This window comes from Lipotes vexillifer, unplaced genomic scaffold (assembly GCF_000442215.2).
Source record: "Lipotes vexillifer unplaced genomic scaffold, Lipotes_vexillifer_v1.1 scaffold130, whole genome shotgun sequence".
Classification (NCBI taxonomy): Eukaryota; Metazoa; Chordata; class Mammalia; order Artiodactyla; family Lipotidae; genus Lipotes; species Lipotes vexillifer.
The window spans coordinates 407,497-431,270 of NW_006793860.1; the positions used below are offsets into that span (position 1 = coordinate 407,497).

The following is a 23,774-nucleotide window of genomic DNA, read 5'->3' on the forward strand; positions in this document are numbered from 1 at the left end:
GAACCGGAGCTGTGTACCAAGGGTGGTGGGCTGCAGGCTCCTGGCTTCATACAGGAGGTGAGGCCCACACTTGTGCTTGAAGAGTAGGGGCTTGCCAGCCAGGGGTCTGGGAAAAGGGTATTCCAGGAGGAGGGAGGAGCATGAACAAATGCATGGAGGCAGGAAAGAGTATCTGGCATATCGGGTGTGTGGTAGGGCTGGACCAGCTTGGGGCCAGCTGGTGACGGCCTTGAGCACCAGGCTAAGCACTTAGGATGTAAATTGCTCAAAGGGGTTTAAGTGAGGAAGTGACACGATCAGATCTGGGCTTAAGAAAGAGTCCTGCCGAGGGAAGGGTGGAGGGCCCAAGAAAGGAAGTCTGAGGTCCACTTTTCTGGAGGAGCTGGGGAGAAGCAGAGAGAGGAGTAACCACAGGGCTGCTGCACAGGTGATGACAAAGCCACTTTTAGGAGAGAGAAGCTCTAGTGCTGGGAGAGCGGGAACAGAGCTGCTTTCTTAGATTCCCCAGTGCATAACGTAGCATGGTGTCCAAAACAAAGATATTAAGTGAGTGAACAACTAACAGGTGAATGGAAGTGCCAGAATCCATTTAGCTAATCATTAATGGTTAACATTTTATAAACTCAAATATGATGATAGTCTCTTATTGGTCAGTGAACGTCCTTAGCCTGAGTGCACATCTGTAAATTATCACAGAAGAACATGTCACCTGATTGCTGTGGGTACTGGGGTTCCACGGAGAACCCACTGGCTGTCTTTGAAGCCTGTGTACACAGTGCTGTAGAGGAAAGGCTCTTGAGCCTGACTGCCACTTACCAGCTTACCTTGGAAAAATTACTTAACATCCCCATGCCTCAGCTTCCTGGTTTGTAAAACAGAGAGGAGGAGGCCATTCATGGTCCCTGCCTAGTGGAGTTGTGAGATTAAGTGACTTAATACAAGAAGAGGGCTTAGCTGAGGGCCAGCACATCGAAAGTCATCAGTTAAACCTTTCCCCTTTTAGGATGGAGAGGTGGAAGGCCATCCTGTGTGGGCGTTAATTTATTACTGCCTGCGCTGTGGAGACCTGCTTGCCGCTTCACAGGTGGTCAACCGAGCCCAGCACCAGCTGGGAGAGTTTAAAACTTGGTTCCAGGAGTACATGAACAGCAAGGACAGAAGGTACAGTGAATGAGATGGTGCATCCAGAAGAAGCCACGTGGAATCAGCAGGGTGGCCCCCACTGGCATTGCTCTCTTTTCCTTGTGCATGGCTTCAAATAAGTTTCTGCTTGGGAGAAAACTGAAGTTTAGAAAACAAGCAGAACTCTGTAGAATAACAGTTGAAAACATTAAAAGAGCCCCATTCTGACACCATGTGTACACTTAACAAAGTCCCAGGCACATCAAGGATGCTTTAGTAAATGAAACTTGGTTGTATTACACTTCACTTGTTCACATTTAGTGCTTTTCTGGTTGACCCAAATGACAATATACGCTTCATACTCAAAGGCCAGAGTTAGAAGTTAGCAAACTTGAGATATAATCATTGAATTAATTCAGTAAGTTTTTTTTTTTTAGTTCTCTTGCATTAAGGAACTGCTAAGCATTCATTTTTCTCTGGTTTTTAATGTAATAGGACTTAAGTTCATATTCGAACCCAGTTTCAATATACATACATGTATGTAGAAGAAATAATGGTGGTTACCCCAGTTATACATGTGGAAAACCAGGGTTACTTTTTTGGCAGTGTCAATAATGCCATGTCCAGAGATTGTCTTAAACCATAAGCCCTGTCTTGCTCATGTTAGAGAGTGTAAAGTAGGGACAGTGTTTTAGGGTTCCCCCAGATGCAGACTCTGAGGCAAGGGTTTGAGTGCATGGAGTTTATTTGGTAGGTGATCTCACAGGGATAAGGGAGTGGAGAAGCCAGAGCGGGGCTAAGGCACTTAAGGGACTGACTCGCTCTTGCCCATCACTGCTTGAGGGCTGCCAGGGACGTGGGTGGAGGATTAATTCCCCAGACCTTCTCACGTGCCTCTGACCGCCACTACTTGAGGAAGCCAGTGGGCGGAGACGCAGGTGCTGGTAGCTGCAAGTCTGGTTAAAGTGATGGTGCCCGTGGGTATGGGTGGGACAGTGTTACCCTCCGTGAAGGAAGGCTTCGTGACTCTGCTGTATGGTTGGGACCTGGGTGCTTTCAGATGCCCGTGAGGATCTTTAGCATATGTGTCTGTGTGTTCCCTTGTGCCTCTAGATTGTCCCCAGCTACAGAGAACAAGCTCCGACTGCATTACCGCAGGGCCCTCAGGAACAACACAGACCCCTACAAACGGGCTGTGTACTGTATCATTGGCAGATGTGACATCACCGACAACCAGAGCGAGGTGGCCGACAAAACCGAGGACTACCTGTGGCTGAAGGCAGGCGCTGCTTCCCTTGCCCAGTAGGGCATTCTCCCCTTCCCCCTGCTCACACACTGCATACAGATGTTACTGCTTAATGTATAATGCCAATAGGGTGACTGGACTAGTGGATTTCCTGTCTCCTGGCCCATTTTTTATTGTGTAATATTCGCAACCAGTAACACAGCCATTAGCGTAGCCTCGAGCATGGCAGCTAATCGGCTACAAGTCCGCACCCGGCACAGGAAGTAGCTTGTACCAATGCCTGTATTTCTCTTGGGCGTTTAGTTGAACCAGGTGTGTTTCGATGATGACGGCACCAGCTCCCCACAAGACAGGCTCACTCTCTCTCAGTTCCAGAAACAGTTGTTGGAAGACTACGGTAAGATACCCAGAACATAACTACCTTCCCTCTCTTGTCCACCTAAGGTCACTGCTCAGCTTTTTTCTGGGAAAATCCTTCATCTCTGAACTCTGTCTCTCCTTCAGAATGCTCTGGATCTTCAAAACACAACACAACAAAACAATGAGTTCACATTTGGCTGGAGGCCACACACGTGGCCGTAAACAGAGTATGTGACTTACATGGTCGTTGACAGTAAACTCCACTAGTTCTTTGAACTGCTCTGGCAGACCCTGGCTCAGGGAGAGACATAAGAGGACTTGGTTACTGCTTCCTCAGAGACCTCGCAGTGACTATATCTGAGCACAAACAAGGGAGAAATAGCTTTTCATTTTTTCTTTCTCTCACTGTTTAAAAATTTGGGGAAGAAAAGGAGATTCCAACTAGTGGTCCACAGTGTTGAACGCAAATATCTGAATCTGAGTATACCGAAGCTTTGAAATCGTTCCTGTCCTTATTGAGTGACTTATATCAGGATAAAGGAGAGAAACAGCCCCTTTTGTATTCCGTTTTAAGGTCCTGTGCTCTGTTTCTCTCCCAACTAATGCAAGCAGTTTGGGTTTTACAACACAGCCCCCGCTCGCCAGTTGTTTGGTGAGGTCCGGAGGCTGTGGAAACAGGCCACGGCTGGAGTGGCATCCACTGTGTCCAGAGCCCCCGCATCCGTTCAGGCTCAGGCTGGTGCTTTTGTCCCGCCCAGCAAGTCCTTTGAGGACGTAGGGCTTCTTCTGGGCTCGGGGCTGCCAGCAGAGGCCAGCTCCTTCTGAGTCAGCTTGACCTCCTCTCCCTGGACAGGCGAGTCCCACTTCACGGTGAACCATCAGCCCTTCCTCTACTTCCAAGTGCTGTTCCTGACCGCGCAGTTCGAAGCTGCCATTGCCTTTCTCTTCCGCATGGAGCGGCTGCGCTGCCATGCTGTCCACGTGGCGCTGGTGCTCTTTGAGCTAAAGCTGCTTTTAAAATCCTCGGGACAGAGCGCTCAGCTCCGTGAGTATTTGTTGGCAGTGGCACATCCATAACACATCCCCCCATCAGATGGCAGTGGACACATAGCTGCAGCCAGCAGGGATTTGGGCAAGTGGTACCAATCATTTTAGAGCGTTGTAGACGGTTGGGCTTATGAGATGATTAGTATGAGGGTTCTTGCCTTTCCCGCCTCCATTAGTATTCCCTGAGGTGTTTAATAGATAAAATGCTGTGCTAAGTGCTAGTTTTGTGGCCAGTGAGTCAGGTCGCCTGGAGGGTGGTGCAGGAGAAACAGTCCCTAGAGTCGTGAGACTGGCTCCCATTAGGGCTCTAACTGGAGACATCGGAAGGCGCAGCCAGCCATCTTGTGTGCCTACCTGCATGGGGTGGGAGTCCGGGGAGGGAGAGAAGATACCTGTGCATGAATGGCTGCAGCTTCCTTAGTAGCACAGCAGACTCACTCCAGAGCACATGCCGTAATGGTCAGTTGTCACCATCTTTTCACTCAGAGACCAGCATACTAGTGATTTACTAAAAATGCCACTTTCTCCAATCTGTACTTGGGACGAAATTGAGGACAGGGTGGTGAAGGGGATTGGCCTAAGCTCACACTGGCAAACATTGGCTGGGCTGCAGGAGTAGGTGCCACCACTGGGTCTTTGGACTCAGTTCCCATAGCTCTCTGTTGCATGGGTCAGAAGGGCAGTGTGGTTGTGACCAGTTCTGTCCCCGTCGGTGCAGTCAGCCATGAGCCTGGCGACCCTCCCTGCATGCGGAGGCTGAACTTCGTGCGGCTACTCATTCTCTACACCCGGAAGTTTGAATCCACGGACCCGAGAGAGGCCCTCCAATACTTCTACTTCCTCAGGTTAGACTGGCTTTTGACCATTTACTTCAGCTGGTTTTAATTTCTGCCACTGTGAGAATGACAGAGACCTTGGGGCCACACCAGAAACCAGGTTGATTTTGTCCCCTTCTAGAGACGAGAAGGACAGTCAAGGAGAAAACATGTTTCTGCGTTGTGTGAGCGAGCTGGTGATAGAAAGTCGAGAGGTATGTCTCTTAACTTTTCTCCACGCCCCCATGATTTCCAGTGTACAAGTTCTCATGCTGATGTGATACTGGATGGTCACCTCAATATGAGTTTGGTGGATGTGGCTGGGGGCAGGGGGGTGTTAGAGTTTTCTTTGGTTTCTGACAATGAAAATGTTGATTCAGTCTCACTGTTCTCTAGTTTGTGCAAGACTTCTCCCACCTCCCCTATTCCTCTCTTGTCTTCAAAGAATTGTGGATTATGTGTATATCCTCGTCCAGTAAACTGAGTAAACTTTTTTTTGTCTCTGCAGTTCGATATGATTCTTGGGAAACTAGAGAACGATGGAAGTAGAAAGGTGGGTTAAGTGCACCCCAGAGGTGTGTTAGTTTGCAGTTGGGGATTTATAATTGTCCAAAGAATACAGTTAGATTTTAGGATTCATGGTACTGAAGATGCAAATCTGAATGAAGTTGCTTAGTTTTAAAAACAAAGTGAAAATTACAGGCCCCAAATGATGACCTTGATTTTACGTACATTTACATTTCTCCTTAAAATATGTAAATTTGTGGTTAGATAGTTTTTTTATTATGTTCAGAATACTCCTCTGTTCACACCTGCCATATCTTCAGCTGAGAAGGCTACATTTCTGCCATTATTGGCCCAGAAAATATGCAAGAAAGAAATTGGTTACTGCACTTAACTCTCCCCAGAGGGGAAAGTTACAAATGCACTTGACCTCTCTCAAAAGATAGTTTTTGAGGGCTCAGAACTCTGCACTGACCCCAGAGATGCAGCTGCTCCCATGAGCCTTAGCAGTTCCCTAAGACCCATCATGGCTATTGGGCAATGTAGAAGGGGCAGAGGCCCTGGTGTCAGAGACCCCTCCTGACCCACTCGGGCACTCTACACATGCCTCTCTTAGGGACTCACTTTCCTCATTTGTAAAAATGGGTAATTTAGAGCCAGCAGTCTCAAGATGACCTCCCACTGCTCACACCATCCAGAAGAAGACGAGTGGCAGTGCTGGTGACAGTGGCCATGCTTATGGAGCAGTGACAACTGCCAGTCCCCTGTGCTGAATGCTTGACATGTATTTTCTCACTTAATCATCACAAGAACCCAACACAGTGGGAACCGTCATCTGTTTTTCAAGGGAGGAAGTGGAGACAAGAGAGGTTATTTTCCTCAAGATCACACAGCTAGTAAGGAAGTGAGCTGGAATTTGAGCCCAGTCCTTCTTGACCTCAGAGCCCACGCTCTTCACTGATCTCCTGTGCTGCCAGGGTGGCGGAGCAGGTCACCCGACTTGGTCCGGGGCTGATGGAGAATCAGATGGGCAGTCAGACGTCACATAGTCTGCCCTCTCTCTCCACGGTACCTCAGGCCTCTCCCATACTTTCTTGACCATTTGGTTGCTGTTGAGTGATGATGTAGATTTTTTTTGTTTGTTTTTAGTATCCTGACACCACTTGCCATATATTTTTTCAGGAATGGATTTCTTTTGCCATCTGTCTTAGAAAACAAATTCAGAATCTTTCAGATACGTTCTCTGAGCCTCCTGGTTTTTTTCCCCCTAGTGCCTACTCATTAGCAAAATTAAAATCATAGATGATTTCACCGATTCTCTAGGTCATTTTGGAAAATTAGAAAGCACAGTCTTACTGGTGACCCCTGTGCTGCCTTTGAGTCTACCTCTTCATGGGTAGTTTCCTTGGTCCTTTTCATATGTTTAATACGACCTTATGTCTTCAAGAAAGCCAGAGTCTAGCTGATGAAATATGTGCATTGCCCAGGGCAAGTATTTTCAGTTAAAGTAGTTTTCGGATCTCAGTTGCTTCTCTGTGTTTAAAATAACAGCTCTGTCCCCCCATTTCTCTCTTCCTACCCTCCATAATTTGTCTTGTCAGCCTGGAGTCATAGATAAGTTTACTAGTGACACAAAGCCTATTATCAACAAAGTTGCTTCCGTGGCAGAAAATAAAGGACTGTTTGAAGAAGCAGCAAAGCTTTATGACCTTGCCAAGGTAAAATGTGCTCTTTTCTTTCTTCTGCACTTAATAGATCTGTCATCGGCCTTTTGGCATTAAATGCACACACATTTCGATGGTGCCATTGTTGTACCCCTCTCCCTGCTGAGGCATTTTCTGCTAGTGCTTAGGCACTTAATAGTCCAGTCAGGGTGAAATTCCCATTTTACGGAATTATTTCTGCCCATAAGGTCTTTCTGGCCAAACAAGAATGACATATTGAAAGGCTGTCCCGCGGGCACTGAGCAAAGCTTCCCTTGGCAGCAGAGGAAGCGCCCATCACGCTTGGGTGGTGAAGCTGCTGGTGAAGATGCCTGGTGCTCACCCTCCGGGCAGCCGCACAAACACTGTGACCGGTGTGTGTCAGGGAACAAAACCACAGCTGAGGGGTTCTGAGAGAACTGGAGGAAGTTGCTCGTTGTGAGAACATGTGGGGAATACCGATGACTGTTAGGGCCTGAAAAGAGTACATTCTCTGCTTTTATCAGCTGACCAACATGGGCAAAAAGAGGGTTATAATTCATTTTTCTTTTCATTTAAAAGTGTTCTGATTGGGGTCTAATTAAAAAGTAGAAAAATGTACACATATTCAGTGAACAGCTTGATGGGTTTCCCACAGGTATGTATCTGTGTCATCGCCACCCAGATCAAGATACAGAACAAAAGTTCCCTCTTTGGTTTCGGTTATTTAGTTTTTTTCCTTGTATTGATTACTTTTAATTGATTCCTTTCTTAATTTAAAAAACCGAACAGAATGCTGACAAGGTGCTGGAGCTGATGAACAAACTGCTTAGCCCTGTCGTCCCCCAGATCAGTGCCCCGCAGTCCAACAAGGAGAGGCTGAAGAACATGGCGCTCTCCGTCGCGGAGCGGTAAGGCCAGGGCTGGCTCCAGGGGGTCCCAGGGCTCCCAGCGCCCACCCAGACGCATCTTCAGCTTTACCATAGCATCAAAGAGTTCCCCAGCATGGCTCTACTCACTCACCCTCCCACCAGCACTGACAGTTTGAGAGTTCCTGTTCCCCCACGTCATAACCAACTGTCACTTGGCACTGTCACTTGGTAAACATTCTTGCCAAAAGGAAGGGTATGAAAGGGTATCTCAACATTTTAATCCTGTACATGAGGTTTAATTCTAGGCATTATACTCATCTATATGTCATTAGCAGCCATCTCAAAGACATTTTGGAACAAAGCTAGTGATGGGTGGATGGGGAAATTCTTAGAGATGTAGTGGCCAGTGTTTCAGAAGCTACCTTCCTCCCCATGAGTTCGAGGAGTTATCATACTTTAACGAGTGCAACTGCCAGGCTGGGGCAATAGTTGTCACTTTTTGTGCCCTCTGCAGATACGCCTAATAAAGTGACCCAGTGAAAACTGGGTTGGAGATGCTTGCTGAGATGGGGGCTGAGGCAAGAGAACTGTGCTTCACACAGAACATTTATAGGTGGATTTCTGTCAAACCCGCCATCACATTCTTGGCCATTTCAAAAGAAACACTGTTTTCCACTCCTTAGTTCACTTAATCTAGAGAGTTTAAGAGGTTTTGTTTGACATGTTTTAGATGCTATGCTCAAGTTACAGATTGCACAGAAATTCCTAATATACCCCCCTTCCTTCTTTTTTGTCCTTCAGGTATAGGGCTCAGGGAATCAGTGCAAATAAATTTGTGGACTCCACGTTCTATCTTCTGTTGGACTTGATCACCTTTTTTGACGAGTATCACAGTGGGCATATTGACAGAGCCTTTGATGTAAGTTTCAGGAGGGGTGTTTGAAATGCAGCTTAATGTATGCCCTTGAAAAATCAAAACACTTCGTGAGATTCATTTAAAACAAAGAAAATGTCACCAGTATGCCTGTTAAGTGAAGAAGGACAAGTATGATCCTGTGAATATAAAAGGGATTTTCTGTTGCTCTTTTTTTCCTTTTTCCTTTTTCTCTTCCTTTCTTCTTTAGTCTAAAAACAGAGAGGTTTCTCAGAGTAATTTGAAATCTCTGAATTGTAAAACTGGCTCAGAAAACGAGGATAGGAATTGAGTCAGTCAGCAAGTTAGAATCAAAGCCTTTGAATGAGGGGATTAGCATTTCCTATTAAGAAGCCCACTATGAATGTGTTAGATGCTGACTATGTGTTTGAGGAGATGAAATGACTGTGATGGTTGTATCATATGAGACCGATGGGTTTTGTTTTAAATAGATAATTGATCGGTTGAAGCTGGTGCCCCTGAATCAGGAAAGTGTGGAAGAGAGAGTGGCTGCCTTCAGAAATTTCAGTGATGAGGTGAGTCCTTTTCTTCCTGAATTATAAAATTCTTTTTTCCCCCACTTCTAACTGAAAGCTTTTGTTTTAACATAGCCAATAACTTTAACAGTCCTACTATAGCCACCATCCAGACTGAGTTTTCTAAGACGAGTCCAATTTCAGGTATCCTGGGCTGGTTTTTCTGTGAGTACACATATCCCCATCAGATTATTGTCTGAGTTCCTGACTCAGAAAATACACTCACTTTAGAGACCACATATTCTTGGGAGAAACAGGTTTCTTATTGATCCTGTGGGATCTGGTTTGATAATTTATTATGCACTTGTTCTAGAGGGTGTGTCAGTGCTTAACTCTGATCTTGTCTAAGTAGTTCCATTGGGTACATGAAATATGCATCATGATTCACGTCCTTCTTTCCCTTCTCTGAACCATTTTGTCTCAAGAAGCAGGTGCAGTGACCATGGACTCAGTTATCAGCCCAAGAGCCTCAGAGCTACTGTCTCTCTGCAGGGTTTCTAGCATGTTGCCACTGCTTAGCCCAAGGGTGCTCAGCTGGGCTGCACACTGGAATTGCTAGGAGACCTTTAAAAAAATCTTTGTGCCCAGGCCCAGAAATTCTGGTTTCCCTGATTTGAGCTGCAGCCCAGAACTCCCCTGGTTATTCCCATGTGCAGCTAGGGTACGACTCTTCTCTAGAACCACAGGCACTGAGGGCCAGCTGCCTGGTTCCAGGATGTTCCTAACAGTGTTTCAATTTAAAACCATTAGTAAGCACATTCCTTTTATGAAAGCATGTTTCTGTTCTAGAGGAAGAAGGAAGGCCGGCTTCTGCACATGTGGTGAGGCAGCTGCCTGCTGTGGTACACACAGTTCAGGAGGTCTTACCTCTTGCCGACCGTCCCTTCACACCTGCTGCAGTTCTACCCCTAGCCACTCCTTCTTCTGTTGTTTCTTGCCCTCCCCTGGTTACATCATTCAGTGTTTCATGGACTGAAGTGTTGTACCAGGGCCTGTCCTCATAGACACTCCCAAGGACTCTGCTCGGGCTGTGCTGGTCCCATGGAGACAGTCTGGTGGGTCTGAGACAGTGGGGAGTGGTAGGGACTGGAAAACCAGCGTATGCGCCCCTGCCTACTGACATTCAAATGCAGGCTTTTGCTAATCACTCTTGCTGGCCAGACGTAGTCGGCATGCTTTTTGCTCACTGCCCCTGCCTAGGAGGACTGGCATAAAGAAGGGAGCAGAAGAGTGACCTACCTGACCTTCTGAGTAGCATTGCCTGAGCTTTGCTTTCACGCTTGACATTTCAATGCCATCAGCTCCTTTTTGGTGGCTGTGTGGCGCTCCACCTGGCAGCTGTGGAGATGTGATGTGACCAGGCCTTCCTGGAGCACTGCTCCCCCCTCCCCCAACCTGTGGTTGGCCCCAGGGCTTGGTTCTTTCTCCTCACTTCATGTGTGTCCCTCTGTGCAGGTCAGGCACAACCTCTCAGAAGTGCTTCTCGCCACCATGAACATCTTGTTCACACAGTTTAAGAGGCTCAAGGGGACAAGTCCATCGTCGGCATCCAGGCCCCAGCGAGTCATCGAGGACCGTGATTCTGTAAGATCCCAGCCAGACGGTTGGCCAGAGCCATCGCTGAGAACCACCTTTCTGGTTTGCTGTCCATTACACCTCATGAGACCACTGCTCATGACCCTAAATTGCTCGTTTCTTTACTGCCTGGCAGCTGGGTAAAGTTTGTGTCGGGGGCTCCCAGAAGAAATCGAACATTAATGGGGTTGCTACTCTTCTCAAGCTAAAAAACAAAGATGTGCTAAGTCAGTGAATATCACCTTAAAAAAAATCAAAATGCTAATTTATACTGATTCCACAAGAATTCCTGCCCATTTTTAAATAGAAGGTCATTTTATGAGTCTCAGTTCAGCACTTTCATGAAAACCATACTTACTTTTGGTCAACAATTTGGTGCAAACCCTTGTTTCTGCTGTCATCTCACAGTGACTCCAGAGAGGTACCTAGGGCAGTCGTTATCCCCATTTTACAGTTGAGGGATCTGAGGCCTGGGTCAGGAGGCGTCTTGCTTTTGTGGGCCCCTCAGGTGGTAGGTGAAGGAGCCACGTCTGGAAGCCGGGTCTGTCTGATACCAAGGCCAGTACCCTTTCCATTGCCTGTGGGGCCTCTGGCATTGCTTGGGTCACGCAGAGTCCAGGTAGATAGAACCCTGGGATTCCAACAGCGTATGGTGTACAGTTGATTTGACAAAAAGGGAAAGAAAGGTGTTTGACCCAATTAAACCATTAATTCTGTCGCGCAATGGATAGCGCATTGGACTTCCAATTAAACCATTAAAACAGGCAGTGTTTTAGAATTACCTTTCCCTTAACATTTCCACTTAACTGTTTGGTGAGTCTCTCAGTATGGTGTACAACAGCCATACCTGATTTTGGCAATCAAGAAACTAGAGCCTTGAAAATCTAGCTCCCGCCTCCATGGATATCTGAGGGCTCTCTCTGCTATGACCCCTACAGGCATTGTCACTGTCAGAACCTCTGCCTTGTGAGTGATGGTGGGAATTTTCACCTTTAGCAGCATACATAGCAGTGCTTGGAAGTGGTCCTCCAACGTGGTAGGCCCATCCGTGTGTGCATGAGAGGCAGCTGCAGGTCTGCCATCTGCCCTTGGACAGGCAAGAACCTACATAGGAGATGTGCCAGCAGTGGGCTCGCTGTGCTGGGGCCTTGGCAGCAGTGCTGTAGTTAATACAACTACTGAAGTGGTGGGCGTTTCTGATACTCTCTGTACTGCTTACAGGTCAGAGCAGGGCTTGCTCACAGAGCAGAGCTGGTGGCCTGGCAGGTCCATTTTCCACATCTGAAGGGAACTGATTGAAGACCAGCTGGACTCACACGCTGTGTGTTTTAGTCTCTCTTTTTTAGGCACTTAGTTTTTACATATGATGGATAAAGCCATTCTCCTGTCTTCCTCTTACCCACTGCTCTCCTTTGTAATGAAAGGAAGGGATGGGTGGAGTCGAGAAAAGACTTATGTGTAAAAGCTGCCTGCCCAAGAATTGGCCTCATGGTTTAAGCTGCAGTGTTGCCATGGAGTGGATGGGTCCCTTGGCCTGCATACCCCTAGAGCTTACGTAAAGTAGCTGCAAATTAAGCAGGAGAACCCATGCACATTTTTGCACTTTTAAAGAAAATCTGATGGATACTCTCATCATAAAGTAAATTTCTTTTGGTTTGGACATTAATTAGGACCTTTACTTGCCAATTTACTTCACATATCAGGTAAAAGGCACTTACCTTTCAGTTTTCTTCTTGAATGGTCCTTAAGAAGCCTAGTAAGTGACCCTTGAATTTTTCTTAAAAATCTCATTACTGATCCAAAAGATGTGTGTCGACCCTCCTTTTCTATTCCAGATATGGTTTCCTTTCCTGCTGGTATAAGCATCCAACACACCTCAGTGTGGGGCAACCTGAAGCTGTTCTCTTACGTTTCTTTATTCTTTATTCAGTAATTTATCAGTTGGAAATTGGAGTGAAGGTTCCTATTTTTGTTGTTGGAAACAGCTGAGTTTAAATCTTTTTCCTTCCTGGAGCAATCCAGGAATCTCATAAATATTGTTGCCTGAGAAAAGAGAGCCAAGCACTTCTGTCAGGAAGGAAGGAATGTAAGGAGTGAAAGGAAGGAAAGGGGAAGATGCAGGAGAGGAAAGAGCTGGAATGGGCCTCACTTAGGCACAACTGTTGCCTCTGGTAGTGCACCTGCAGGTGCTTCATGATGGTCCTAGAAAGAAACTCAGGACCCCATGGTAACAGTTGGACAGAAACCAGCCAGGAGAGAGAGGCTCAGAGAAGTAGAGCGGGCAGTCTGAAGCACAGGGCCGTGTCAGCAGCTGGTCAGACGTGTCAGGTGAGGCAGCTTGCCCGGCACACCCATCCATCTTTTGCTAAGCAGAAGGGCTTTGGAACTGAGGCCCCGGCAGCCGAGCTTTGCTAACTCTGCACCATGCTGGAGGAACATGATGGTGGAGGGTGAGACTGTCATCCACCCACCGGGAGTCTGCCCTGACCCCAAGGGGTAGAAAATGGAAGGCCAGGGTGGTGGTTCTCAGGACAGTGCCCTGACCTGGAAATTAACTGGATTTCTTCTCTTCTTCCCCTTTCTCTCAGCAACTCCGCAGCCAAGCCCGAGCCCTGATTACCTTTGCTGGGATGATACCCTACCGGACATCTGGGGACACCAACGCGAGGCTGGTGCAGATGGAGGTCCTCATGAATTAAGTGCGATGCTCCAAGGGGCTCCTGGGGCTGCTCGCTGTCAGTACCTCAGGCCTGTGGGCCCCCCAGGGTGGGGGGAGTTTCTGGTTTTGTTTCTGTTGTGTTAGTTTTGTTTTGTTTTTTTGTATTATGTATATTTGTCAACACCAATAAATTTCTTTGATTTGTATTTCTTTTCACATTCTTTTACTTTCATTGTTTTGTTTTGTTTTTCCTTTGAAATTTTGTTCAAATTTTTATTTGTGTGGGAGGAAACGTCTTCACTAGTGCTTGGGCCAGAAAATTATAGGCTTATATAGGCATCTGTGATTTGGTTAAAGTTGACCTTAAATGATTAAAAATTCACCCAAAATGAGCAAGGAAATGAAGCCTTTGGGAGTTGCTTTTATTTAGATATAACATTCCCTGTAATAGGGTCACAGTTTGCTTTTCACATTTTTATTTGAATGTGAAAGCCAGTCTCAGCCTTGGTAAGTTAAGATTTGTGTGTGAAATACCAAGCACTCCATGTCCTCTTCCCTCTTATCTCACCAAGGTGGGCCTTGGCGTCCAAGGCCCACCAAAATTATTTGGTTTGCTGTTCTGTTGAAATCCCACTGGAGATGAAAACATAGGCCTAGGAAACGATAGCCTAGTAAATGAACCTTGTCGGGGTCTCAGCTGGAGCTCGAGGGAGGGCAAACCTGGCCCCTTCGGAGCCCTCTGTAGCTGCAGCACTGCGAGGCGACTGCTTGGCCTTGTGTACTCTCCTCTTCAAGAGGACTTCTAAGCCCCTCTTTTCCCTTCTCTGGTGCTTGGTTCTTCTGCTTAGACAGCCTCCCCTCTCCTTCCCTTTCCCACTCATGAAGCCAGTTGGCCGGGCCAGCTCATGGGTCTCATTACATTGGGCATCAGCACCGTGGATGTGTGGTCCCTGAGCAGAGGTTGTCCCCCATCATTGGCCCTGTTTCTCCCGAAGCCTTGGACTAAACTAGAGAGGACGTGAAGACGAGTGTTTGTTCCTGAATGGACCAGCTGGGGCTACGAGAAATTGGGTATGGTCGGCTCTACCGGTTTTATGGACTGCTCCTGAGGCGGGCTCTCCCAAGAGGATGTTAAGATCCCCAGAGTCTCCAAAGGTACTTTTTTGCTTCTAGGGAGGAAACTCTCTCTTGTCACAGGGCATGGTTACCCTCACAATCCTCTGGTTGTAAAAATACTAATTGTTGCCTTTCCTTGTAGTAAAGAGCTAATAGATAGATAATGGGGCCATCTGCTGTTCATCAGTTGGATCCCCTTATATCTATCAAGGATGTAGCCTAAGGGGCTGTCTCCCTCCTCTAGTCCCATCTATTCACCTTCAATTGGGCTTTACTAAGAAAGTCTCAGAACGGCAAGCACTGCAGGGGACTGGTTTAGCAAGTTGTGCCCAATTTATATGTGTTGATTATATTTTAAACAAAGCAAACAATTTGCTTTAACAGTGCCTTAAAAAGAGTATTCTGAGGACTTTTCATAAAGTGTGATTTAGGGTTCTTCTTTTTTTTGATACTAGATCTTGTAGATAGAAATATAACAATGTCATAAAGGAGACAAGGCGCAAGGTGTTTAAACATGTATTTGCTCCCTGGCTCACCTCTTGTTCATCATTCTCATTGTGAGAATTAATTGTGAATTTGCCTTTCCTTGCGTCATGCAGTTCTGCCAGCTCCAAATAGGAGAGCTGCACGTGAGCCCTGCATAGGGGGCTGAGGTCCTCTACCCTTGGACAGAAGGGAGAGGAAAGCTGCCCTGAAGGGGGAGCTGGGTGGAGTTGAGAGGAACACAGTCCCTGGTTGGCATTTGAGTACTTGCGTAGTGAGAGACATTTATAGGAGAAATGAGGTAACTTGGTTCATACCAGAAGGGCTGGGCCAGGCTCGTGGAGCAAACCCAGGGCTTGTCCTGTCGGCGGATTCTGTGGTAAAGCAAGGCCTGCTGGGTGCAGAGATGCAGGAGACATGAGGCCGAGTTTAGAAGGCCACAGCATCTAACAGGTTCCCGTGTACTCATGGTTACAGCTTGTGCCCAGAAATCATGGTCCTGTGATAGGTTATTAGGTTAAAAGTCATCCTTGGCTCACTCGGTCAGGGAGCTAAATCCTTTCCCTTGATACTGGTCCATGATTTCACCATTTACCCAGAGAAACTGAGAGAAAGTGGTCCTGGTAGTCTTCCATCCCCAGGATGAGATTCCAATCTTTCTAACAAAATCAAGGGTACTTGGAGGCTGACAGGGTCAGTGCCTGCCTCCGAGTGGCTCATAATAAACTCACTGAGACACTCAGAGGGATGTACTGACTTGATCTGAGTCCCTTTCAGAGACCTAGGGATCTGATTGCATGGACTCTGTTCCTTTGATTTTTTTTTTTAAACAACCGTGGCCGCCTAACTTCTAAGGGAAAACAAGTGGAACTAGTGAGCTCTCAGAGTGCGAATCCTTTGGTTTTATCACTCCTGAGCTGGACGCGTTCATCAAAGAGCAGGAGATGCCCACACACACTGAAGCCAGACTGTAGGCCCTGCTCCTGCCCTCCAATAACTTACAGTCTAATTAGGGACTTGTAATGGCAGTAGAGCAGCCACTATTGTTATTCTTTTGATGAATCATTTAAATTCTAGGGTTTAGATTACTTGAAGAACAGTACTATAGACTTTCCCACAGAATCCCGCACTTGCTGATATAGAGGGAAAAAAAAATTGAGGAGCATTTACTCTTTGGATTCTCGCCCCTGCCCGCTCTGTTTGAGTGAACTGTTTTGGCCAAAGCTTTAATACTTAATTTAACTATAACGTGCAGATGTGCCAGCGTCCTACTGCTTTAACACTGATCCCCACAATCATTGTTTCTCCATTAGGCATCTGAACCTTTGTCTAGCTCATTAGGTAGTTCACATCACTGCCACATTTCCATCATGCCACTCGGAAAGTGACTCGGGCATGCCAAACGCTGAATAAAACCCCAAGCTGGGGCACTGTCCCAGGCCCACCAGAGTGCTGGCAGGCCCCAGCCTGCCTGGACTCTCACTTAGCCTCAGTCAGTTATAGAGATTGACTGAGCCCTGTGTCCAGCAAATTGGGAGAAAACGTTATAAAATTCCTAATGGAGATGTGCACTTTATGGTATTGTTCAAGATACTCATTTTATATAAGTAAAAAAAAGGCTTTTGTGCCTGCATTTCAGGAATATCAGGAGGAAGTCAGCAACTCATTAAACGGAAATTGTGTAGCTCCCTGCAGGAAAATGAGGCTGTTTTGAGGTCCTGGATGGTCCCCTGTTCTTCATTCTTTGTAGGTTGAATTCAGAAGTCACCTATCTCCAGCCCATCTTCTGACAGCTTCATAGTATACTAGTATCCCTCACAGGACAGGGACAGGAGGGAAATAAATGTCTTGCCACTTGTTTCTAACTAAAAAGGTTGGTGGAAAAAAGCTTAAAACCACTAACTAAAATGTTTCCAAAACTATTTTCAAGTGATCTGTGCTTCTCCTTGCCTTGTTATACATGTAACTGTTGTGACTGGCTGTAGCTCAGGGAGGGCCTGCCTAAACAGGCCTGGTGTGTTGATGTGTCAGCCTAAGTTCAGTTCAGCAGTTACAGTACTGCCTGTGCTGGGCTGTGCTAGGTAGCTGGGGATAGCCAGGGTCATCGAGTCCCCATCCCAGAGTTGTTTAGAAGTCTAAGTGGGCTCTCTCTTTCCTTTTTTTGCCAGGATCATCTAAGTGGAAATACTGTTGATTATAAGTGGCTAACCCAGGAAGGGAGGAAAATTCTTTGTCCTAATCTCGATTTTTGAAATAGCTTCCGTGTGCCCTCTCCTAGATATCTAGCCCACGATGGCTCGCTCAGCAAAGGTTTGAATGAGCAGATTCTTTGCTTCGGCCTCCTGTGCCAGCCCCCTCCCCACATCCTCTGTACCAGCTCCACAAGCCTGGATTCAGACTTAGAGGCCTTTAACAGGCATTCAGTCTGAAAGAAGGTAGAGGGGAGTGTCTCCTGGGGTTAGATAAAACAGGACTGATCCTTCAAAGAAGGAAACTTGCAGAGCTGCACAGTCTGTAGGAAAACATTGAGAAGAAGGGGTGGACATTTGATTTACTGTTAACAATGATAAAGGCCAGATCTTTAAAAAAATAAATAAAAGGTTGAGGGGCTGGCAGAAACCCAGCATTGCATATTGGCATACTCTATGCCCTGTTGCCTTTGCCCTTGGGGTTCTTGAGAATCTGTTTCTTAGGATGGGGAGGGCAAAAGAGTTTGCCTCAGACAGTGGCTTCTGTTTGAACAGGAAAGAGGGGAGCCCGTGATCCCAGAGGGGACTTCTAACAGAGAAACAGACATACTGTAGCCTCTTGGCTGGCCGCAGCAGAGCTGACCTAGGCAGGCTGTCAGGTGGCATCCAGGACTGGCACGGCCTGCAGCTAAGGCCCCTTCATCTGCCCCAGATTTAGCAAATAAAAATACAGGACACCTGGTTAAATTTGAATTTCAGATAAACAGTGAATAAGTTCTTAGTATAAGTTTGTCCCAGTTTTTTCTGACTGCCTTATTCAGGCTGGCCTCTGCTGGCATCTGCTGCGTAGGGGCTTCCAGGCTTGGTACAGGCTGCCAGTAGCTCTCCAGCTACATTGGATTACCCTGATTTGTTGCACTGTTTGTGCCTCTGTGGGCAGCGGAAATGACAGTGAGATATGAAGTCACTGGAGAGAGGGCAGTAAGGGGAATTCAGTTCTGAAGAGCCAGGCAGGCTGACTGAGTTGGATGAGTGTGGGCCCCCGTTGGTCTCAGCTGCTAGCTTCTACTGGGTATTTTTCTGTCAGGAATTGCAAATGTGTATTTTATAAAGAGAGCAAGGAAGCAAAGTACAGCCTTTTCTCACTTGATCAGTAACTTTGATTAGAGATGTAGGGGGGGAGAATTCTTTGCTTTGTTTGGTTGACTGATTATTTTCCTGTCATCTTTGCTTTGCTGACATTGTCACTCTGTGTGCTATTTGTGGGGAGAAGGGGCAGGGTGGGAGAGAGTCGGTATATGTGTTCTCACGTTCCTTCCTGTACAGTAACTTCTGCATTTACTCTGTTTAGGATGGTTCCTTCACCACCACCCCTGTCTGTAGCCAGTAAATTTCTGGAATGTTCTCCCTAAGTGTCATGTGCCCCCTTTGTTCAGTCCTTCAGTGGAGCAGAAATCTCTCTCAGGCCTCCTTTCCTGGGAATGTCCTTAACTGAGGCACAGCCTGGGGCTCCTTGGAAGGCAGCAGAAGTGCCTCTTCCCAGCCTCTGGGGGTGACTGGGCCTGGCCCCTTCTCCACTCCCTGCAAGGAAGGCTAAGGCCTGCTGGGCCGCTGGGTCCTCGAAGTCCCCACAGGTTTCTGTAAGTACAGGACTCCCATCCCAGCTCCAAAGTCTTGCTCTCCCCTCACCAGCCTCAGAGTTCAGTCCCCTGGCTAGGGATCTGTGGGAGGTCGGTCTGGCTGGAGGTGTGGTGGGACAATAGATCCAGAGTATTTTGATGGTGACCCAGCATGTGGCATACATTCTGGGGCTAGGAGCTGTTGGAGCTCTGTGACCATTGACACTGGGCTCTCAGTGGAAAGCATTTTAAATGGGGGTCAATAGCCAGTTATTGGCCTTGGGAAGGGGATGCAAGATTCTTTCAGTGGTGGGAGAGACTTGGGCCTGGTCACAGGACAGTTGTCCCCTGCTCTCTTGGGCAGTATCTGCCTGTGTTTCTGACCAGGAAGGGTTTTCAGGGTCTGGGGTTTGGGCTTCTGCCTGGGGATGTGCAAATGGCTGAGGAGGTAGGGGGTCTTCATTTCTCTCCACCTGGGAGACCTGGCCCTAACGAAGAGACAGGCTCCAGCTGCCTGGTGACAGGATACTCACTCCTTGAAGGAGCCACATGGAAGAGCTTCATACCATTCCCTTTGCCTGGGGGCCCTCAGCTTGTTTTGGCCCCTGTGACCTATGCGAGGCCACTTCCTGATGAATTACCTGGAACTCTGGGCCTCAGACAATTGCCCACGTAGGGCCCATCCCATGTAGGGCTTAGTGGTCTCTTCCACACTCTGCAGCACCTCCTGGAGCAGGGGCTGGCAAGAGCCGGTGGCTGGAGAGGGGAATCTGTGGAGGGGCTGGGGGCAGGTGGAGCGCTGGCTGCTGCAGTAAAGCGTAGCCCCATTTACCCAGATCTCAGAGCTAGAAGCTTTTCAGCGGAGTCCTAGTTAAAACCTTTAAAATGCCACCCACGAGGAAAGAGGACAAGGTTAGGGCCACTGGTCACCCCAAATGAGGGGTGCTTTAGCCATTCCCTTGGAACAGCCAGATTTCCATAGAAGCCCCGGGAAGCACACAGCCACAGAGAAGTATGAGGACTGATGGTAGGCAGTGAGGCCCCAGAGCCCAGGAGAGCTGCATGCTGGTGATGCTGTTGCTGGGGTAAGACATTTTCCTCAGGGAGGTCGGCTGGAGAGCCCCTCTGCCCAGTTGCTGCAAATGCCTCCCCCCAAACAGTGCCAGCCCAGAGGCATCACCCTCACCACCCGGCTGACCCTCTTGCACTCAGAGTGGGTCCCTGGGTGAGCTTTCATACGGGTCAGCCACACACATCAGCTGGCTTGTATTTTTAGGAAAATTAAACCAAACCCAAAAGGGCATTTTGATTCCCTAAATATGAATGTTTGGGATGTGGCCCTCTGGTGGCTGGCAGCGATTATTAGCTTTAGAAAGCACAAAAAGCCTAAGAAAGATTTCGAGACTTCTTTTTTTTTTTTTTTTTTTTTTTTTTTTTCACGAGACTTTGAAAACTAAACTCTGAAAGGAAAGAGCTCAGCAACATTGGGGGTCGGGGGGAGGAAAAGGAAGTGAATATTGGGGGACCAGCCCAAGACTGAAGGCTCTCCGAGCACAGAGCCCTGAATGGAACAAGCCCACCAGGCATCAGGGCCTGGCATTTTCAAGAGACACCACAAGCCTTGGAGCTGGCCTGAAAGTTGGGCTAAAATCCCTATTTCACCATCTGGTAATCATGTGACTGAGGGCAAGTCGTTTGACTGCTTAGAACTAGATTGCTCAGATGTAAAGCAGGGATACCAATCATATTCCATCAGGCTAATGGGAATATGAGGTTAATTTATAGAAATCACCTACCTATTACCTGACATACCATGACATACCATACATACCATGTATGTATGACATACATAACCCTCAATAAAGGTTAATTTTGGCCACCCTACTCCCAGCGTTGTTGAGATGGGTCTCTAGGGCTACAGGTATGTCCTCTACCATTTGGCTTCTGCACTTCACAACAGGTTTTTCACATGGGTGCAGGGTGGACTCAATTACCCCCACCCCAGGGATGGCAATCTTTTTGTTTTTTGCAAGAGACAAATTTAGGTTAAAATTAGTAAGCCAAAAATTTGCTACAAGAGGACCAACCTTGGCATGTCAAGTTCAAGTTGTGATTCCTGTTGATTCAGTGACCACTGAATGAAGAATGCAGTTCAGTAAATGTTTGAGCATCTATCCTGTGCCAGGCATTGTTCTAGGACACAGTGGTGAAATGAATTGACATCCCTGCCTTCAAGAAGCTTACCTTTTACTGAGGTGAGACCAACAGCAAAGGGCCTCTTCCTAGGTGAGACTGAGTTGCATTTCCTGCTTTTGTAAGCTCATGGTGTGGTGTGGTAGGCGGGGAGAAGAGATAAGCAGGTGTGTGCGTGCGCACAGACACTATAATAAAATAGGAAGCCTTAGGAAATGCCACAAGAAAGGGCTAGATAAAGAAGATCAGATTTCCTGTGGCTGGGGGATGCAGGAGCCATCTGCACTTGGCCAGGATCCAGACCGCAGACGGCTGGGGGGTGTGGGCCCCCCCCCCCCCCCCCCCCCGCGTGGTTTGGGTGTGGCCACCCAGCCATCCCAGCATGGTACAATGAGCTCCACTCCAGCTCCTCACTCGCCCCAGCAGTCTCATACAGCTGTTAATCTCTCCTATGACCTTGAAGCTGGGGAAACAGCAGGGCTAAGGTGAGTTGAGGGGCCTTGGAGCCAGGTGGAGAACTGCCAGAGGTCACAGGCCTCATGTGCAGCCCTTCCTGACTGAGCAGAAACCTGATTGTGGGGCATCCACCTTGTCCAAGAGGTGAGTATGTGGGGTTTGCACCTGGGGTGTGTGGTCCATCAGGCAGAGTGACGAGGGGTGGTCTCATTTGGGGACACGCACTTGTCTTACAAATCAATAACTATAAAGCTGTCTGTTGGCCTTAGGCAGTGAATTCAAGCAAAGGGCTGATAACCTGCTTATATATTCATGAGTCTACCCAGGATAAAAAAGCTCTTTAAAATCCTTTTACAACATGAAAGATTATTTTTAAGAACCCTAAATCAGCATTACCTTTATCAAGAAAAGCCAGATTTTGTGCTGTGCACACCCTTAACACATCTTTCTGAAGCTTATAGCCCCAGCTCTGCCATTCTCAACCCTGGATACCAATTAGGATCACCTGGGGAGCTCTTAAAAATACTGACTTCCAAACCCCTGCCCCCTGAGTTTCTGACTTAATTGGTCTGGGGAGGGGCCTAGTCGCTGACTGGTTTTTTAAAGTTCCCCAGGTGATTTTCATGTCCTGGGTCAAGAACAGGGTCAAGACCATTGTTCTGAAGAAGCAGGAAGTGAAGTAGGCCCCTCTAAACGTGGACTCCCCCCACCTTCCTCAACACAGACTTTCAATAAATCATAGATTGTCAGAGATGCACTAAATAGGAAGATGAAAATTCTAACTAGTTAGGAAAACTATGTGCCATACCTAGGGCCCATTGGGTCAACTTGCCCATTGTGTACCCACCAAAGTCAAAGCTAGTTGTCTAGGATGGTTCTTGATGTTGATGGTTAATCAGTAAAAATGACACCAGTTGAAATGCGTTACTGTGGGGGCGGAGTGTGTGTGGCAGGGACCGCAGTGTCCATTTCCCAGGAAATCACAAGTGAATGACCATCTGACAACTCTGGCCGAATCCCTGGGCCCTCATCAGGGGTGTTCTTTCCTAGTGTCCACCTGCCCCCAGCCTTCCCGCGTCCACCTTTGGCAGGTACAGGCCTTGCCGGGCTTGTCCTGAGCCTCTCCAGCACTCAGTGCTGCTGCTAACAAAGCTCGCTGGGAGTGAGGACTCGATTTCCGCTCCACGCGAAGCCCCTCGGACTTCCTGCCGTAGGGCTCCATACCCTGGGGACTCGCACCCAGCCAGAGGGACTGCGTCTGGAGGGCAGACTCCCTTTGGATCCAGCCCCTTCCCCACTTTAGCACAAATGCATTCCGGATGGCAAGTGTCATCTTGCAGCTGAACCCTTGGTGACCACCGGCAGAAGATCCTTTGGGATATATATTAAGGAGGTCAGTAGCTTATTTCAAGTGTCTGGTAAAGGGGCAACAAGATGATGGGGGAGACCCTCTCTCAGGGCTTCTGGGATCCTCTGGACATTTGCCCTGTCGAAGCCTGAGTTGTGATGAATGCAAATGACCAAATCCAACTCTCTTTGGGTTTCCACCTTCTGATCCCAAGCAACTCTTCCCGCAACTCCTCCTAATGCCCTAATTTTTTGTTTGTTTGTTAATAACTTTTAGTGCCTGCCCTTACTAAAAAGCATTGCCTTAAATAGTCAAGGATGAGTTGGTTTCTTCCCCCACCCCCACCTTTCTTTTCTGGTAGCTAAAGAGCTGGGGGAAGGGTGGGGGGCGGAATACACACACACACACACACACACATATTTGCAGAGCAATATTAATGTCCTCTGAAATGCTTCTTTCACAAGTTCTCTCTCTCGATCATCAAAACACTCATTGAGAAGAATTATCCATTTGGCAGATGATGAAACTAAGGCACACAGGCCTGAGGTCATGAGGTAGGTGGTGCAGAGCCAGGTCCAGGCCTTCTTTGACTCTCCTTCCCATTCCCTCCTTGTGTCTAGGGCTGGACCCAGTTTGGGGGATGGGGTGGGGGAAGCTGAGCTTTTAAAGCAGTTCCATGATTCTAGGTCCCCTGACCCCAGCTCCAGTATCAGGTCAGAGGCTCCTGAGCTCCAAAAGCTGCCATTAAGGAGTATTCTGATTAGGAATGCACTGTGGATTTCAAAATCGAGCAGAATGACCATGTTTTTCCTCTATGTTTTTCAAGAAAGACAAAAAGGTTTACAGGAAAGTTAGAAAAACTGAAGGCGTATTTAAAAGTGAAAAGCTGGGGCTAGGAGAAACAGTGGGTTTGGCTCCTTGGTCTCTTGGAGAGCACATAGGCTGAGTCATCAGGGTGAAGAGCACATGGTCATGCCTGTGACTACAGGACTGAATTTCTGTTAGAATCACTGCTTCAGTTTGTGTTGATGCAGCAGGA

At 47.6% G+C, this 23,774-nt stretch overlaps 1 protein-coding gene across 4 annotated transcripts in view; it reads left to right on the forward strand.

The window, feature by feature from the left end:
- The window catches only part of NUP93 (nucleoporin 93), a 105,749-nt gene extending 92,017 nt beyond the window's left edge, over positions 1-13,732 (forward strand). For 2 of the 4 annotated variants that reach the window (XM_007466813.1, XM_007466812.1), the window contains exons 8-20: positions 1,004-1,161; positions 2,236-2,401; positions 2,672-2,765; positions 3,582-3,773; positions 4,494-4,620; positions 4,733-4,805; positions 5,099-5,143; positions 6,696-6,812; positions 7,569-7,687; positions 8,450-8,567; positions 9,014-9,097; positions 10,553-10,681; positions 13,261-13,732. In XM_007466813.1, coding sequence (XP_007466875.1) covers positions 1,004-1,161; positions 2,236-2,401; positions 2,672-2,765; positions 3,582-3,773; positions 4,494-4,620; positions 4,733-4,805; positions 5,099-5,143; positions 6,696-6,812; positions 7,569-7,687; positions 8,450-8,567; positions 9,014-9,097; positions 10,553-10,681; positions 13,261-13,371 — 1,533 coding nt within the window. In that variant the 3' untranslated portion in view covers positions 13,372-13,732. Of the gene's footprint in view, positions 1-1,003; positions 1,162-2,235; positions 2,402-2,671; positions 2,766-3,581; positions 3,774-4,493; positions 4,621-4,732; positions 4,806-5,098; positions 5,144-6,695; positions 6,813-7,568; positions 7,688-8,449; positions 8,568-9,013; positions 9,098-10,552; positions 10,817-13,260 lie in introns of those variants that run through there. The other 2 variants (XM_007466811.1, XM_007466810.1) reach the window with 2 other exon arrangements.
- The last annotated feature ends 10,042 nt before the right edge of the window (positions 13,733-23,774 follow it).